Genomic DNA, 15,433 nt, shown 5'->3' with positions numbered 1-15,433 from the left:
ATAAAGAATCCACCTGCCAAGCAGGAGAGACTGGTTCGATCTCTGGGTCGGGAAGATGTCCTGGAGAAGGCAATCCACTCCAGTATTCCTGCCTGGGAAATTCCAGGGACAGAAGAGCCTGATGGACTACAGTTCATGGGGATATGCCTTAGGGACTAAACAACAGCATAGTTATGCAAACAGTAGGAATAATACTTGTATAGCACCTGGCACTTGATCCTTAAAAGCCTTAGAATAAACAGTGTCATCATGATGCCCATTTCACAGGCAGAAAACTAAGGCTATAATAGCCAAAATGACTCATCTGTGCAGGTTTTATCAAGGCCAGAATGCAGACTCTGATCTCCAAATTCCAGATCGCATTCATTAAGTCCCCCTTCACCACCCGAAAGGACCAGATGTGGAACACACAGAGGCCTCCTGCAGCCTCCATAGTCTGGGCCATCTCAGCATCAACCACGCAAAAGGCCAACAGTACACATAGGTCCAGATATTGATTTCTTAACCTTTCTACTCGAAATCAAGCAAGTGCTGCCTTTACAAAATTCACCCTCATTCCTTTGTTTCTAAAAAATTCATCCTGTAAAATGATGTTCAATTTGAGTTATCTTTTGGAGGTAAATTCAGCAGCAAAAAGCTGCTCAGTACTTGCTCTGTGCCAAGCTCTCCTGTAAGTACATTATGTAGATTAACATGCTAAGCACATGCAACCCCAGGAGGAAGGTACTGTACAGGCTTCTACATGCACGCACAAACACACACACATACAGTGCTATTCTAGAGTTTGGGCTGTATCCGTGAACAAAACAAACCCTGCCCCTTCTGTGACGTTAGAAAATAAAGTAACTAGTTCAAGGTCAAGTAAGCAGTAAGGGCAGAGGCAGGATTGGAAACCAGGCACATTGGCTCCAGAGTCCATGTTCTTAACCCCTGAGCTCTTAACCCTTAATTCCTCTTGGCTGGGTGTCCTGATCTGTCCCAAAGCATCAACAGGCAAGTGGGGACAGCGGGGGAGACAGGAGCTGCATTCGTGGGCTGCACCTCCCTGCCAGGGAGAATGGGGACCTCTGTTGTCCAATCACTATTTGCCACAAACTGAGTTCATGCCCGACTCCGGCCTCAGTTCTAGAGCCAAGGATGCAGGGGACACAGCCGTGCCCTCAAGAAGCTCCCAGGCTAGTGCGGAAAGACTAGCAAATATTTCTATTAGTTTACTGTCTGCACTGGGCCCAGCACAACCTGTGAACTGGGGTGAACTGCCCGAATTGTGACTTGGGGTGGGGGCAACGTGAAACCGTTCACCAACTTCATCCTGAGCAGCCCCAGCATATTGCCCAACCCTACCTCCTGCTTTTAAAAAAAAAAAAAAATCAAAGTAATCTGATTCAGCCTAGCCCTGGTTGAGCACTGACTCCCTGCTAAATCCCCAAAGCCTAATTACTTAACTATTGTGCATGGTAATCTTAGGAGGTGTTTGTTTTCTCTCTCCCCGTGGACAGCCAATGAGCAGAAGGCAGTGGTTGCTAGTGAGCATTGCTCAGGTAGCGGATAAAGCTGTGATTTCTTGCGCAGCACTTTCCTATGGACCAAGCCCTCCACTTCAGAACACCCTTCAACCGCCACCTCCTACCCTTCCAGGGCTCGATCAGGCGTCACCTTCTCCAGGGAGGGGACCCTTGCCCTGATCCACCATACTCGTTCCTCCAGAGTCATTTGCCATAGGTGACTCTGTTATTTAAGCCCCCGACTCCTCCGTGCAAAGCCTATTCCCTGACAGCGGAGACTAGATCCCCACCCCCACCTCCACCTCCACCCAGCCCCCACACCCCACCCCCAGCTTCACAGCCTAGTACATCTCAGGCTTTGTAGACAGCTGAGAAATACACATTGCCATTAGGTCCTCAGGCAATGTCTGGAGACCCAGAGCTGCAGCCCCCTCCTGTGCTGAATTAGCAAAGGTTGCCATGACTCAGAATCTGGGGGCACCTTCCTATGTGCAAGGGGACAAGCCACTGGGCAGCGAGCTCCTCTGCTTCTCGGCCACATAGTGACCTTCCTATTTCTTTCCCAAAGGGGACATGCACTGCCCTTTCAGAAGAAACTGTAAATTATTCGGGCACATTTATTTTTCTTCTTTTTTTGTCAAATGCTATGCTCCAATGGCCTCTTCATAATGGACAATGTTTGTTGTTTTTTATTTTTCTTTAAAAAAAAAACCCTTTTCAAGCATTTGACTTTGCTATTGAGTTGATCGGCTGGATCTCTTCCACCCAAGGCAACACATGGCAATGCTTAATGATTTCCATTTTTAACTCAAGGAGGAATGTTCCTCAGAGTTCAAGAGGAAGCCGAGTGGGCGCTCTGGATTGCGGGAGGCCCGCATGGCGTCAGGAGAGGAGAATCTGGAAGTCAACGGGGGGAGCAGATGGCCCAGCAAGGAGGCGAGATTGCTAGCAGATGGCCCCCATAGTTTGGATAAGGCAAAAAGAAAAAAAAAACTTTTGATTGCAAACAAATTGGTATTAGAAGCATACCAAGAAGAGAGGCCCACACAGATGTTTGCTGTTGCAAATGGGCAGGCATTCCCTGTTCCTTTAGGGGGGGCACCCAGTCCCAGTCAGTGATGGAGGCTGGAACTGCAATGCAAGTCCTCACCTCTAAATTGTCTTTTTCCACCCAGTTTATTCATAATTATGGATAAGGATGTAGGCACACAATTCAGACCATCCAAATTAAAAAGCTTGGCCCCACAGAGGATGTTTAGGGCAGTGAAAGCATTCTGCAGGATATTGTTCCGGTGGATACAACGTCATTACAGGTCTATATCACAACTCAGAGAATGCACAGCAGAAAGGGTGAATCCTGATGTAAACTATGGTTGTGGTTAACAATCATGTACGAATATTGGCTCATCAACTGCAACAAATGTACCGCAGTAACGGCAAGTATTAACGGGGAAGCTGGGAAAAAGAGGAATAATAGAGGAACTCTATTTTCTTCTCGAATTTTCTGAAAACCTAAAACAACTCTAAAACAAAGTTTGTGGATTCTCCCTTGCACACACACACACCTGGCTCTTCTTGCTGGCTGGGTGACCTTGAACTGGTCATTTAACCTCTCTAAGTCGCCTTTTCCTTATCTTCAAAATGAAGACACTGATAGCACTGACCCAAACAGTTTTTATGAGGAGTAAGTAAGTTAATACACAGAAGGCACGTGGAATAGCTCCTGCCCATAGTATGCTGGTATTAGCCATGGTTACAATGATGGCCACAGATACTGTGTGCCAGCTACCCTGAGATACTTCAATCATCCATCATGGGATTTAAGGCTTGCAGCAGCCCTACAAGGCAGGTAGGAAATGCTACAAAAGAGAAAACCTGAAGCTTAGAGAGATTATATAACTCGCTGAGGGTCACATGGCTGGCCAGTAAGAGTGAGCTGGGACTCAAACCCACACGTCTGCCTTCTCCACCACAAGCTGCCATGTCCAAGGAGGAAAGTGCTCTCTGGACAGGGCCACTGTCTGGCTGCTGGAAGGCTTTACACTTATCCTATGTAATCTCGCTTTGGAGGGTTGGGGGCATGAGAGAGGGACAGGGGTGTGGGGGAAGGAGGGGGGATAGAAGGGGAGAGGCGAACCCCAAAGGCCAAGCAGGATCTTGGCAGAGCCAGTACTAGAACCCAGACTTTGGCTCCCACTTGATCCGCTGTATTAACATATCCAGTTCACCCACATAAAAAAGCCAAGAGTGATTGCCCTGATGACAGACGGTTCTCTTCCTTGGCCTCCACTTGTGGCTCTGCCAGCCTATCTCTGTTCCAAGGCAGATGGTGACAACGGCCCCCAGAAGTCACCTGGCTCCTCTAGAGGTTGTCCCTTGCAGGAAAGCCCCTGCCCAGGCTGGACCGCCTGCTCTGCCACTTGGGACAGTAACTGAACCATGATCTCCCTGCCCACAGGGATAAGTTCAATTCTTGCTTTTCCAAAGCAGCATTTGCTTTTACATAACAACTTTCAAACTTGGGATATGCGACTTGTCTCCCAAGCCTGCTGGAGCAGCCTCCGAACAGACGTTCGTTCAGAATCCAGACACTTCATCTCGTCTCCGGTACCACCTCACCTCCACACCCACGCGGCCTGATGTACTTTTTGCAGCTCTGGGTCCCCTCCTTCTACTCTTGCCTTCTCGTGCTTTCTGCACCTCTGCTCCCCACACCGGGGGCGCCTACAGGGACCCACAGCAGTGGGTTCCTGCTCCATGATCACATGTCCTCCTAACCTGGCTCAATGCCAGCTCCTGTGTGCAGGACATCACACCCCCCACCACCCACCCCCTCTCCTCTCCCCCTGGTCTGCACATGTAGCCCTGACCCGGAACAGAAAGGGAAAGTAGATCAGAGCCAGGCTGACTGCAAAATATCCTCCACCTAGAATGTGATCCAATGCCTCTGCTTTCCTGAAAATCTAGAGCCTCCCTTCATCTTCACACGCCTCTCAAGAACCTGTTTGCCCTCTCCTCCCCCCGGCCTTCCCTCTATGGACATTCTTATGGGCTGAATGCATGCATGCTCAGTCATGTCTGACTTTTTTGTGACCCCCATGAACTGCAGCCCACCAGGTGCCTCTGTCCATGGAATTTTCCAGGCAAGAATACTGGAGTGGCTTGCCATTTCCTACTCCATATGGACTGAAGGTGTCCCCACAAAATTCCTTTGCTGAAGCACTAACCGTACTCCCCACAAGGTAGTGGTGTTAGAGATGGGGCCTCTGGGAGGTCACATGGGTGGCACAAGTCATGAAGGATGGCTTTGGACCTGATGGGATTAGTGGCCTCACAGGAAGAGCCAGCTGAGTTGTTCTCACTTGCTCTCTCCTGCCACGTGAGGATACACATAGGCCAGAAAGTGCGTTCTCACAGGAGCCTGACCATGCTGGTATCCTGATCTTGGATTTCCAGCCTCCAGAACTGTGAGAAAATACATCTCTGTTGTTTGAGCCACCCAACCTATGGTATTCTTGTTATGGCCACCCAAGCAAAGACACAGCACCGTGAGCCCTTTCAAAAGACATATGTGAAAAGCAGGAAAATCAAACATGATGAAGAAAATTCCTCCAGCATCAATGGTGGGAACCAAGCTCCTCTCTCCCTTTTCAAGCACAAGGCACAGGATATAGGGAGCCCAAATGAACAGGAGTGACATGGCAGAGGCAGGGCCACTGATTCCATCTCAAATGTGTGGGAAAAGGCAGAAAAGAATGGGGGAAGGCATTCCCACCCCAGCTGAGAAGCCAAAGGATAAAACGCCACCTAAATGCCGAGAGATGAAAACCAGTTTCTTTATTCAGAGGCAATTTCTGCAAGGTACACCATCCTCCAGCATCCCAAACCTCCAAAAGGTTAAAAACAAATAAGAAATGTAAATGTATTTCCAGAAGAGAAAATAAACAGTGTGTGGTAAGATGTTTACTTCTTAACTTGTCCTCATAAAATTCAACTGACAGATAGTTTTCCAGTCCTTATAATACACAGGCACTGTGTCATCTCCGGATAAGCAGATTAAAAAAATAATCATGAAAATGGAAGCTGATGTGTGAACATGTGTGTATAAATGCTTGATGGGTATTAACTCATTTAATTCTAATAACCCTATGAAATGAATGCAATTATCACCCCCTTACCACCATCATTTTACAAAAGGAAACACCAAATACCTATTATGGTTTTAAAGAGCAAATGAGCCTTGTCTTTTATATCCTAGTTGAGAGAGGCAAACAGTGTAACAATAGATAGAGAGCCTATTAAAAGCGCAACCAAGAGAACCAGTGACATAGAAGGCTACTTTGGGTTGGGTGATCAGGAAAGACCAGCGGGAGCTGGCAATCACACAAAGGAACCCATCTTGGAAGACTGGGGGTGGAGGAGTATGTGGTCCCCAGAAGCTCCAAAAGTCAGCCACAGAATGTGTCCATCCCTGGATCTCACAGGTCAGTGCCAGGCTCAGGCATTTGCAGCTCTCAGAACCTCCCAGAATCACAGGTCCCACCCTCCACTGTCTTCAAACACTCCAGCTGTCACCACCGAGAGATGTGTGGAAACCCTTTGGGTCCTGATGCAGACTGAAGGTTTGTGTCTCCCTGAAACTCTTACGTTGAATCCCTAACCCCCAAATGTGATGGTGTTTGGAGGTACAGCCTTTGGGAAACGATCAGATTTATTTGAGGTCATGAGGGTGGAGTCCGCATGACAGGATTAGTGCCCTTCTAATAAAGGGAAGGGAGACCAGACCTCCAGTTCTCTCTCCACCATATGGACACACAGCAAGAAGAAAGCCATCTGCAAGCTAGGAATGGAACTAGCCAACACCTTGATCTTAGCTCCAGAACTGTGAGAAATAATGTCTGCTCTTGAAAGAGAAAGAACAAATATCATATATTAATGCATGCATATGGAATCTAGAAAGATATTGCTGATAAACCTACTTGCAGGGTAGTAACGGAAATGCAGACATGGAGAATAGATTTGTGGACACGGTGGGGAAGGAGAAGGCGGGACGAATTGAGAGAGTAGTATGGAAACATATACATCACCATATGTAAAATACATAGCCAGTGGGAATTTGCTGTAGGACACAGGGAGCTCAACCCAGAGCTCTGTGACAACCTAGAGGGGTGGGATGATGTGGGAGATGAGAGGGAGCTTCAAGAGGGAGAGGACATATGTATACCTATGGCTGATTCATGTTGATACATGGCAGAAACCAGCATAATATTGCAAAGCAATTATCCTCCAAAACAATGTTTGAAAAAATAAATGTCTGCTCTTTAAGCCACCCAGCCTATAATGCTTTGTTCTGTCAGCCCAAATTAAGGTAGTTCCCACAGGATTCAGTGTCACTGCCCTTCATTCCTATTTCATGCATTTTGTAGGGAGGGACCCAATGCCTCTGAGGGAAGAAAAATAAATGACTTTTCCATAGACTTCAGTGGTCAAAAGGAAGCTTGTGGTTTTTTGTTTTTTTGTTTTTGTTTTTGTTTTTGTTTTAGCTTCCCTACACTTAAAAAAAAACCAAACTGTGTTTCAGGAAAATCACTATGTCAGACCAAGTCTAAGCCTTCATTTAACATTCAGATACTGAAAGCCTACAAGTGGCAGACAGTGTTCTAACCCGGTGCTGCCTGGCCTTCGGTGGGCATGGGAGCGCCCTGGGGGATTCCGTTAGGATGCAGACTCTGACCCTGCAGTAGGTCTGGGGTGGGCCTGAAACTCTGCATCCCTAACGCTCCCAGGTGATGCCAACCACACTGAGCAGCAGGACTCCAGCCCAGCAAGTGCATCAACTCTGGCTTCAACTTGGAATAAGCTGGAGAGGTCTGAACAAGTCCTGATTTCTGGGCTCTACCCCAGACAAAGGCAATTAGACACTCCAGGGTGGGGCCCGGGCATTTCAAAAGTGCTCAGTGGGGACTTCCCTGGTGGCACAGTAGATAAGAATCCACATGTCAGTGCAGGCAACACAGGTTTGATACCTGGTCCAGGAAGATTCCACATGCCTCGGGGTCACTAAGCCCATGTGCCTCAACTACCGAGCCTGAGTGCTGCAACTACCGAAGCCCGTGCGCCCTAGAACCCCACAACGTGGAGTGGTCCCTGCTCTCCACAACTAAAGAAAGCCCACGCACAGCAATGAAGACTCAGGACAACCAGAAATAAATAAAGGGCTCAGTGATCTGAACGTGCAGCCAGGGTCAAGAATCACTCTTCTGGACATAGAGCAGTGAGCTAGGTAGCCCTCAAGGGGAGACAGATGAGAAATAACTAAATTATTTTAGACAGCAGAGACATATGTCATAAAAACAACATGGGATAACGTGATGAGGTCAGCGGGGGGTGGGGGGAGGGGGGCAAGCGGGAATCACACTGAAGCGCAAATAACAAGAGAGAAACACTCCCGAGATATGAAGACATGACCCCAGGCTGAGAAAAGAGCCCACTTTCCACCTCAAGTCTTAAGGGATGACAAGAGCAGGGTCCCATTTGTGTTTTTAGGACACAAAGCTATCTCTCTGACAGACACACAGGTTGCACTCTGAGGGGAGAGAAAATAAGACACGTTTCCTTCCTGGAGGTTCTTATGAAAACGTGAACTAATGTTTGCTGAACACCTACTGTGGGCAATGTGAACTAATGTTTGCTGAACACCTACTGTGGGCAATGCTTCCGGTCTGGGAACTGACACAGCAGGCCATTGTTCAAGCTCCACATGAAGAAACATGTGGAGAGACCACATGGGGAGACCACATCCCTAAAAGACCCCATTTGCTAGGTCACAAAGGAGGCAGTCTAGCTGGTGGAGAGGGATGCACGGTGGATTCTCAGAGGATGCAAGAAACTTGTGGTTGTTTACAGGCAGCTCCTGTAACTGTGTAGCAAAGAAGGCAGCCATCAAATGCCACCTTGTCACCACTGCCCCCCGCACCCCGACACTAACTGGTAGGGAGCTCTGGTCCACCTTCATCACAGCAGCCCCAGAACAGGACTGCTACAAAGCCACCTCCTGAAAATGCCTACCCCTGCCAGCTCCCAGTGGGAGTTCAGGTGTTGGAGGAGGAAGCTTCAGTCCCATCCCTCCAGACACAGAGCCTGTGACCTAACTCTAAGCGGGTCCAGGCCCAACACTCCCCTGGCCAAGCAGCTGGCTTAAGGAAGTCATGTGACTCAAGTCACACCAACCCACCAGAACCTTGGGGCTTCTGCAGAAACACCTCAGCCAGCAGCACTCTGTCCAGCATTTTGGGGTCTGGGAGGACCTAAAGCCGGGGCTGTGGTCACCGCACGCTGGATGATATCTGAGCTCAGAGGCGGAAAGTGAGCATCACAGTTCACCTTTGATCTCAGCCAATAAACTCCCTTTTTGGCTAAACCCAGCTTGGGAAAGTTTTCCGTCACTGCAGCAGAGGCCTGCTTCATCTAGACCCCCAGATTCTGCAGAACTGCCTTGGACTCATTCGCCATTCTCCAAGTCCCTGATGTGGTCCTGTGAGGCAGCTGCCTGGAGGACCTCTGCAGTCCTCCCAGGTCACTGAGTCCCCTGGGTTGAGACTCTGTCTTCTCTACTCGATTATGATCTGCTTGATGACAAGGGCTGCCTCTTATACTCGCTTCTACCTCCACCAAGCGCCCACTTGTGAAATGGAAAGGGGGCTAGATAGTCTCATGGTCCTCGGATGAAGAGGCTGGAAGGGAACTCAGGCTTTGGCCCCATCTGGCCTGGGGGGAGAGCAGGGGCAAGTACAATAGGGAGGGCATGCGATCAGAGCCAGGTGACCCCAGGATGTTCATGGCGGCCAAGAGATCCTGGGAAGTCACTAAACTTTTGAGCCTTGTGTTCCTCACCTTTGCAAAAACACTGAGGTGTTTAATGTTGGAAAGGGCACTTTCATTCCATCACCTGACCAATATTTACCAAGTCCTTTCTAATGTGCAGGACACGATCCCAGAAACAGCTGATACAAAATGAACTCTTTGGAACCCCAAGGACTGTAGCCCACCAGGCTCCTCTGTCCATGGGATTCTCCAGGCAAGAATACTGGAGTCAGTTGCCCTTTCCTTCTCCAGGGTGTCTTCCCAACCCAGGGATCAAACCCGTGTCTCTCATGTCTCCTGCATTGGCAGGCGGGTTCTTTGCCACTTGTGCCAACTGGGAAGCCCAATTCAAGTGACTTGTTGCTAAACAGTTTGCCAGTTTCCCTGCTTCCTTCTTTGAAGGGGAACAAAACCAGGCATTCCTGCCATATAGGGCTGACTGTCCCATAGTTAGTGGAATAATTTTTGATCAGACAGTACACTGAAGAGATAGGAGTGACAGTAGGGCATCGGAGACTCTAACCTAAGAAATGGGGTCCTGAATCAGCCAGTGTGCCCAGGCTACACGTGACAGAAGCTACAGGAGGAAGACATAGCCAGTCCAAGATGAGAGCTTGGTGAGCTAGAAATCAGTGCAGAATGCACTCCCCCTCTTTACCCAGGGTGAAAAAGCATTCCCCACATGGATAGTGCTGATTTTAGCATCTCAGGAGACTGGAATGAGAGGATGGGCCCCAGCCACAGTTTCTGGCTGTACACATGTTCACGGGTTAGTCCCACACATGCGTCAGCCACTTCCTGCTGCTGGAAGAATGTGCTGAGGGAGGTGAAATGACAGGACGGCACCACTGCCCACTGGGTCACCAGGACAGGTGGGAGTTCAAAGGGAATCCCAGCTGCTTTTCTGCGAGTTCACCGGGCCCCATCCCCATCAAGCAGAGGGTGAACAATTTACAGATTTAGCTAAACCTCTGTGTCCCAGATGGACTCCTCTGACAGCATTTTGAGGGAAAGGAAGTTGATGGTGTTGAAAACAGGCTTTGAGGGAAGGCCCTGGCCTTCGTCGGTGCATGGAACTAACCAAACATTTCAGACCTACAGGCCTAGGTTCCCGGACCAGCTTCCCACTTAAAAGTTTCATGACTTTGAGTGACTCCTGTCTCCTCCCTAGGTATTTACCCACCTGTAAAATGTGGATAAGACTTGCCTATGAAAATAAGGGCTTCCCAGGTGGCGCTAGTGGTAAAGAATCTGCCTGCCAATGCAGGAGACACAAGAGATGTGGGTTCAGTCCCTGGGTGGGGAAGATACCCTGGAGAAGGAAATGGCAACTCACTCCAGTATTCTTGCCTGGAGAATCCCATGGACAGAGGAGCCTGGTGGGCTACAGTCCATGGGGTCGCAAAGTGTTGGATACAATGGAGCACAGCACTGCTTTGCTGGCACACCCATGAGAATAAGTCATGGGAAGACTGCCTCCTAACCTGTTCCTTTGGCCTGGGTTTCTAGTTCCTTTCTCATACAGCCCCATGCAGAGCCTCACCCAGTTCTTCTAACAACCCTAGAGTAGGAGGCCAAGTTCTATTCTTCCCATTTTACAGGTAAGAAAACAGACATCTAAAAAGACTGACTTGCTTGGCAACTTGGTGGAAAAGCTGAGTGGTATCCATCTAAAATAAAACCTCCATAGAGTGTGGAGAAAAAGGAACCCTCCTACACCCTCGGTGGGAATGTAAATTGGTGAAACCACCATGGAGAACAGTATGGAGGTTCCTTAAAAAACTAAACATAGAGTTACCACGTGATCCTGCACTCCCACTCCTGGGCATATATCCAGAGAAAACTATAATTTGAAAAGATATGCACCCCATGTTCCCCAATGTTCATAGCAGAGCTATTTACAACACCCAAGACACAGAAGCAACCTAAATGTTATCAACAGATGAATGGATAAAGAAGATATACACACAAGGGAATATTGCTTGGCTATTAAAAAAAAAAAGAGTGAAATAATGCCATTTGCAGCAACGTGGATGGACCTAGAGATTATCATATCAAGCAAGAAAGACAAATATCATATCACTTATATATGGAAGCTTAAAAAATGATACAAATGAACTTATGTATAAAACAGACATAGACTCATAGACTTAGAAAGAAACAGTTACCACAGGGGATAGAGGGGAGGTGGGGGTAAATTAGGTGCTTGGGACTAACATATACACACTACTATATGTAAAATAGGTAAACAGCAAGGTTTATAGTATAAGCCTGTATGGGGGACTATACTCAACACTCTATAATAACCTAAATGGAAAAGAATCTGAAAGATAATAGACATATACATATAACTGAATCACCTTGCTATATACTTGAAACTAACACATTAGAAATGAACTATATTTCAATTATTTTAAATAAGATAAAACTTCACGGTTCCCAAAGAGCTTTCAAATGCATCATCCCATTGAGCCCTTTGCACAAGGGGCCCCAAGTTTGGGGGCTGAAGCTAAAACCTAGGACTGGCCTATCTGAGCTTCTATTAGCTGGCCAGTACAGCTCCTGGGAAGAAATCTCTACCCGTTTAAGCAAAGCCTGTGTCTGGCAAGAAGAACAGACAAGACTGGGTCCCTACAGCCTCTGACTCCCTGGAGAAGTCTGAAGAGGAACATCAAACCACCTCCCAGGGCAAGCAGAACCATCTCTCAGGTTGCAATGATACCTGGAATTCCTCTCCCAAAGAAGGGGTCCCAGTGTGTCCCACCCCTGCAGCGACCCTGGGTGGTATGACCTGGTGGGTCATCCCAAAGTGTTCTCTCCCCGAGCAGCTGGCTGTGCTGCCCCTGGAGTTCCATCAGATGGACTCAGCGAGCGAAAGGGAGAGAAAACGAAGACATCCAGACAAACAAAATGGGGGCTCGGGGCAGAACACTGACCCTTTAGTAGCACTGTGAGAACAAAAACTGAAAATGGAGAACTCTCAAATGTGACCTTTTCAGTTGTTGGATAAAAAATGTGAGTTGCTTAGCAGCACAACTGATTAATGTCTGTATGTTACCTTTCAGCTCCTTATTGCTACCCTTTCCCATTCAGGGTCACAAAACCATCTTTTCTCAGCTCTGGTTACGACTGTCTACATCCATACCATCTTGAGGCCAAGTCAAATGCCTTGGGAAGAATCTCTTACCAGGATCTGTGCAGTTCTTGGCTGCCTCAGTCCCATTCACTGGTGCCATCAGCCTTCTATTTCTCCATGTGTCTGGGAGAACATATTTGCTCACAGAAGCTGTTCTGCGCCCTGGATTGGAAAATAAGTCACAAACACCATGAGATCAACATGGCACCTACACTCTCACAATGGCCTTACAGCATATATCTGGCTCTGTCAGCAACAGCCCTGTTTGACTATTTAAAGCCATCTGCAGGGATGAGACAGTGACTGGAAGCACAGGATCACCTGCTCACCTACAGTAATCTGTTTCCTAGATCTAGTTCATTGTTTCTAGTCCCAGATAGGCCAGCATGTGCTCTGACCTTGGCCAAGATTGCTTCGGTCTCAGCCCCTCACAAGTGCAATACCGGGTTTAGACAGGCGACCGTTAAGTTCTTAGCCAGTAAACATGCTCAGGTATCCCGGTCCTGAAGGATAGTCAGCAAACAGATGGAGAAAGGTGATGGGGTCTGACCCTCGAATGTGCATACAAGTCACCCGGGAACCTTGTTACAATGCACATTCTGATTCAGTAGGTCTGACCCAGGACCTGGACTTCTACACTAACAAGCTCCCAGGTGACACTGATTCTGATGGTTCAAGGGCCATACTGAGTAACAAGGAAGATCACTGGAGTGGATGCTGATGACCAAGTGCAGTTGAACTTCTAAAGGCCTTCCTGATCCAGCAAATAAAAAATAATTCTCACTTTAAGACCTTTAAAGTATTCATTTACCTCTCCTGAGGTGCACACTGCTTCAGCTGGGTAATAATACCTCTTCTATAATGCTGACATCTAAGAGCCTCTAGGTATTTTGTTATTTCTAGTGTGTAATTGAGGGAGAAAACACATCAACTTGCCCAATTGCAAAGCACCAGGTACTATGGTGTTCAAATAACCTTTCTGGATTTCTTTTGGAAAGGGCAAGTTTTGTTTAATCTTTCATCCTCAAATCACGAAGTTTGAGTTTTGAAAGGCTGTATAAAGTTTAATGAAGCGCCACCTGATTTTTACCAATCACTATGAGCCTCTCTAAATTGTCCCTAACTACTCAAAAAGGTACCATCTGCTTTATTCCCCATATCCTGATTGTTAAATCACAGCATTTCTTTTGTTTTCTTAAATGTTTGAAAATACACACATACATACATATGCACATATATGTATAACCGAATCACTTTGCTGTACACCTGAAACTAACACATTATCAATCAACTATACTTCAATTGAAAAGTTGAAATAAAGTTGCCAGAGAACATTAAAAATTAAAATAGAATATTAAAAACAACACTAAAAGGTCCCCAGCACCCATATAATGGGAACATTAGCCACTCTGTCTTTTGAAGATTCCACCTGGGGTCACATGCCCTACCCCATCCCTAACATTTTTTGTAAGTTTCTTTCTCTCTCCATCTTAAATTTGCATATCCTAAGCAACTCCCCAATATCCTTGTCTCTTCTCGGTTGGAAGGCGTGTGGATCGTGGTTCCAGGCACCAACACTCTAATTCCGCGGGGATTAATAGGAGTTGAAAAGTGATTTTGAAACACAGCGGCAACCTCCCCAGGGGACAGACTGCCCCACCATTTTTAGGGTTTGGAGAGGACGCGTCAGGACACCCCGGGCGCCCCTTCGGCAGGGGCGGGGGCGAGAGCTGAGACTCAAAACCTGGGTTTTCGAGGGACGCGGAGAACAATCTTCCGTGCTCTGCAAAACTGGAAGGTGGTCCGTTCAGTCTCGTCCTCCCCAGGCCAAGAGAATCCATACATGGACCTCGCCGCTGCGCTCCCCACACTCCCTGGGCACCCCCAGGGACAGAACTCTGGCGCCGAGGGGCCAGTGGTTCATGCTTTCGTCTTAGTAACACAGACCTGCAGCCGCGTTCGGAGCCCCCAGCGGCCACGCGCAGCTCAGGGGAACAGGCACCAGCGCTCGGAGCGTAGCCATCAGCCCTCCTGGGTGCGCTCTACCTGCCTGATGGGGAGGGGACTGGATGAACCCTTGGAGCTAACCTGGCTGGGAAAAGAGGGAACACCTCCCAGAACTGTCCCGCGGTTTTCCAGCTCAAACCCCCCAACTCCCCGGGCAGGCCCGCACCATTACCTACCCCAGCTGCCAAAGAGGCCAGACGCACAGCACACCAGGGCCAAAATCGCGCACACAAAGCCAACTTGCTGCGGCAGCATCTCTCGCCTCCTGCGAACTTTGCGCGGCCCAGGGGGCCCGCGGAGCGCCATCCCGCAGCGCCTGGATGCAGTCTCTGACAGAGGATGGGGAGCTCCAGCGGCCGGAGTGCTATCTGGGGCCGAGCGGCGTGGACTGGAGCGGGCGACTCGAGGCTCAGAGGCCAGGGGCTCCAGGCCAAAGGTTCATGGCCAGCGGGCGAGCTCGGCAGGGAAGCAGAGAGAGGAGGTGGGGGGCGCGCGGCGCAGCCGGAGCTCAGAGTCCCGCGCGCGGTGTGCGCGCTCCGCGCACCATGGCTCGGCGGCAAGGAGGCGACGCCGGCACGGTGGCGCTGGCGGCCCTGGATCGCAGGGCTGGCGCAGTCCCGGCGTTGGTGCCGCTACCTGCCCGCTCAGCCTCGGCGCCCTCGCCCGGCCGCAGCCCTGGGAGCAGTGCCCCGGGGCGCCCGCGGGAGCACTCAGTGCGCCCCCGCGCGCCGCGCCGCCGCTCCCACTCGTAGCATCCTCCCGCTCCAAGTTTGGCGGCGGTCGCCGGCCAGCGATGCTCCCCTGCTTCCCGGCGAGCGGAGCCGGGCCGGCCCAGTGCGCTCAAGTGGGGAGGCAGACTGGACGCGCGGGACCTGCGACGCTCGCCGCCAGCCGCCTAGATGTCGGCCCTCCGGGGGCGAGC

The 15,433-nt window shown here is 49.2% G+C and overlaps 1 protein-coding gene across 1 annotated transcript in view; it reads right to left on the bottom strand.

The window, feature by feature from the left end:
- Positions 1–14,817, bottom strand: part of SLC24A4 (solute carrier family 24 member 4) — a 180,080-nt gene extending 165,263 nt beyond the window's left edge. The window contains exons 1-2 of the mRNA XM_052659932.1: positions 14,688–14,817; positions 12,556–12,666 (exon numbers count right to left, since the gene is read on the bottom strand). Of these exons, the coding sequence (XP_052515892.1) occupies positions 12,556–12,666; positions 14,688–14,817 (241 nt within the window). The remainder of the gene's footprint in view (positions 1–12,555; positions 12,667–14,687) is intronic.
- Positions 14,818–15,433: the final 616 nt, after the last annotated feature.

The sequence above is a fragment of the Budorcas taxicolor genome, chromosome 21 (genome assembly GCF_023091745.1).
Source record: "Budorcas taxicolor isolate Tak-1 chromosome 21, Takin1.1, whole genome shotgun sequence".
Taxonomy (NCBI): Eukaryota; Metazoa; Chordata; class Mammalia; order Artiodactyla; family Bovidae; genus Budorcas; species Budorcas taxicolor.
Note: the sequence above shows the minus strand (reverse complement) of the source record. Positions and strands in the feature narration are given on the sequence as shown.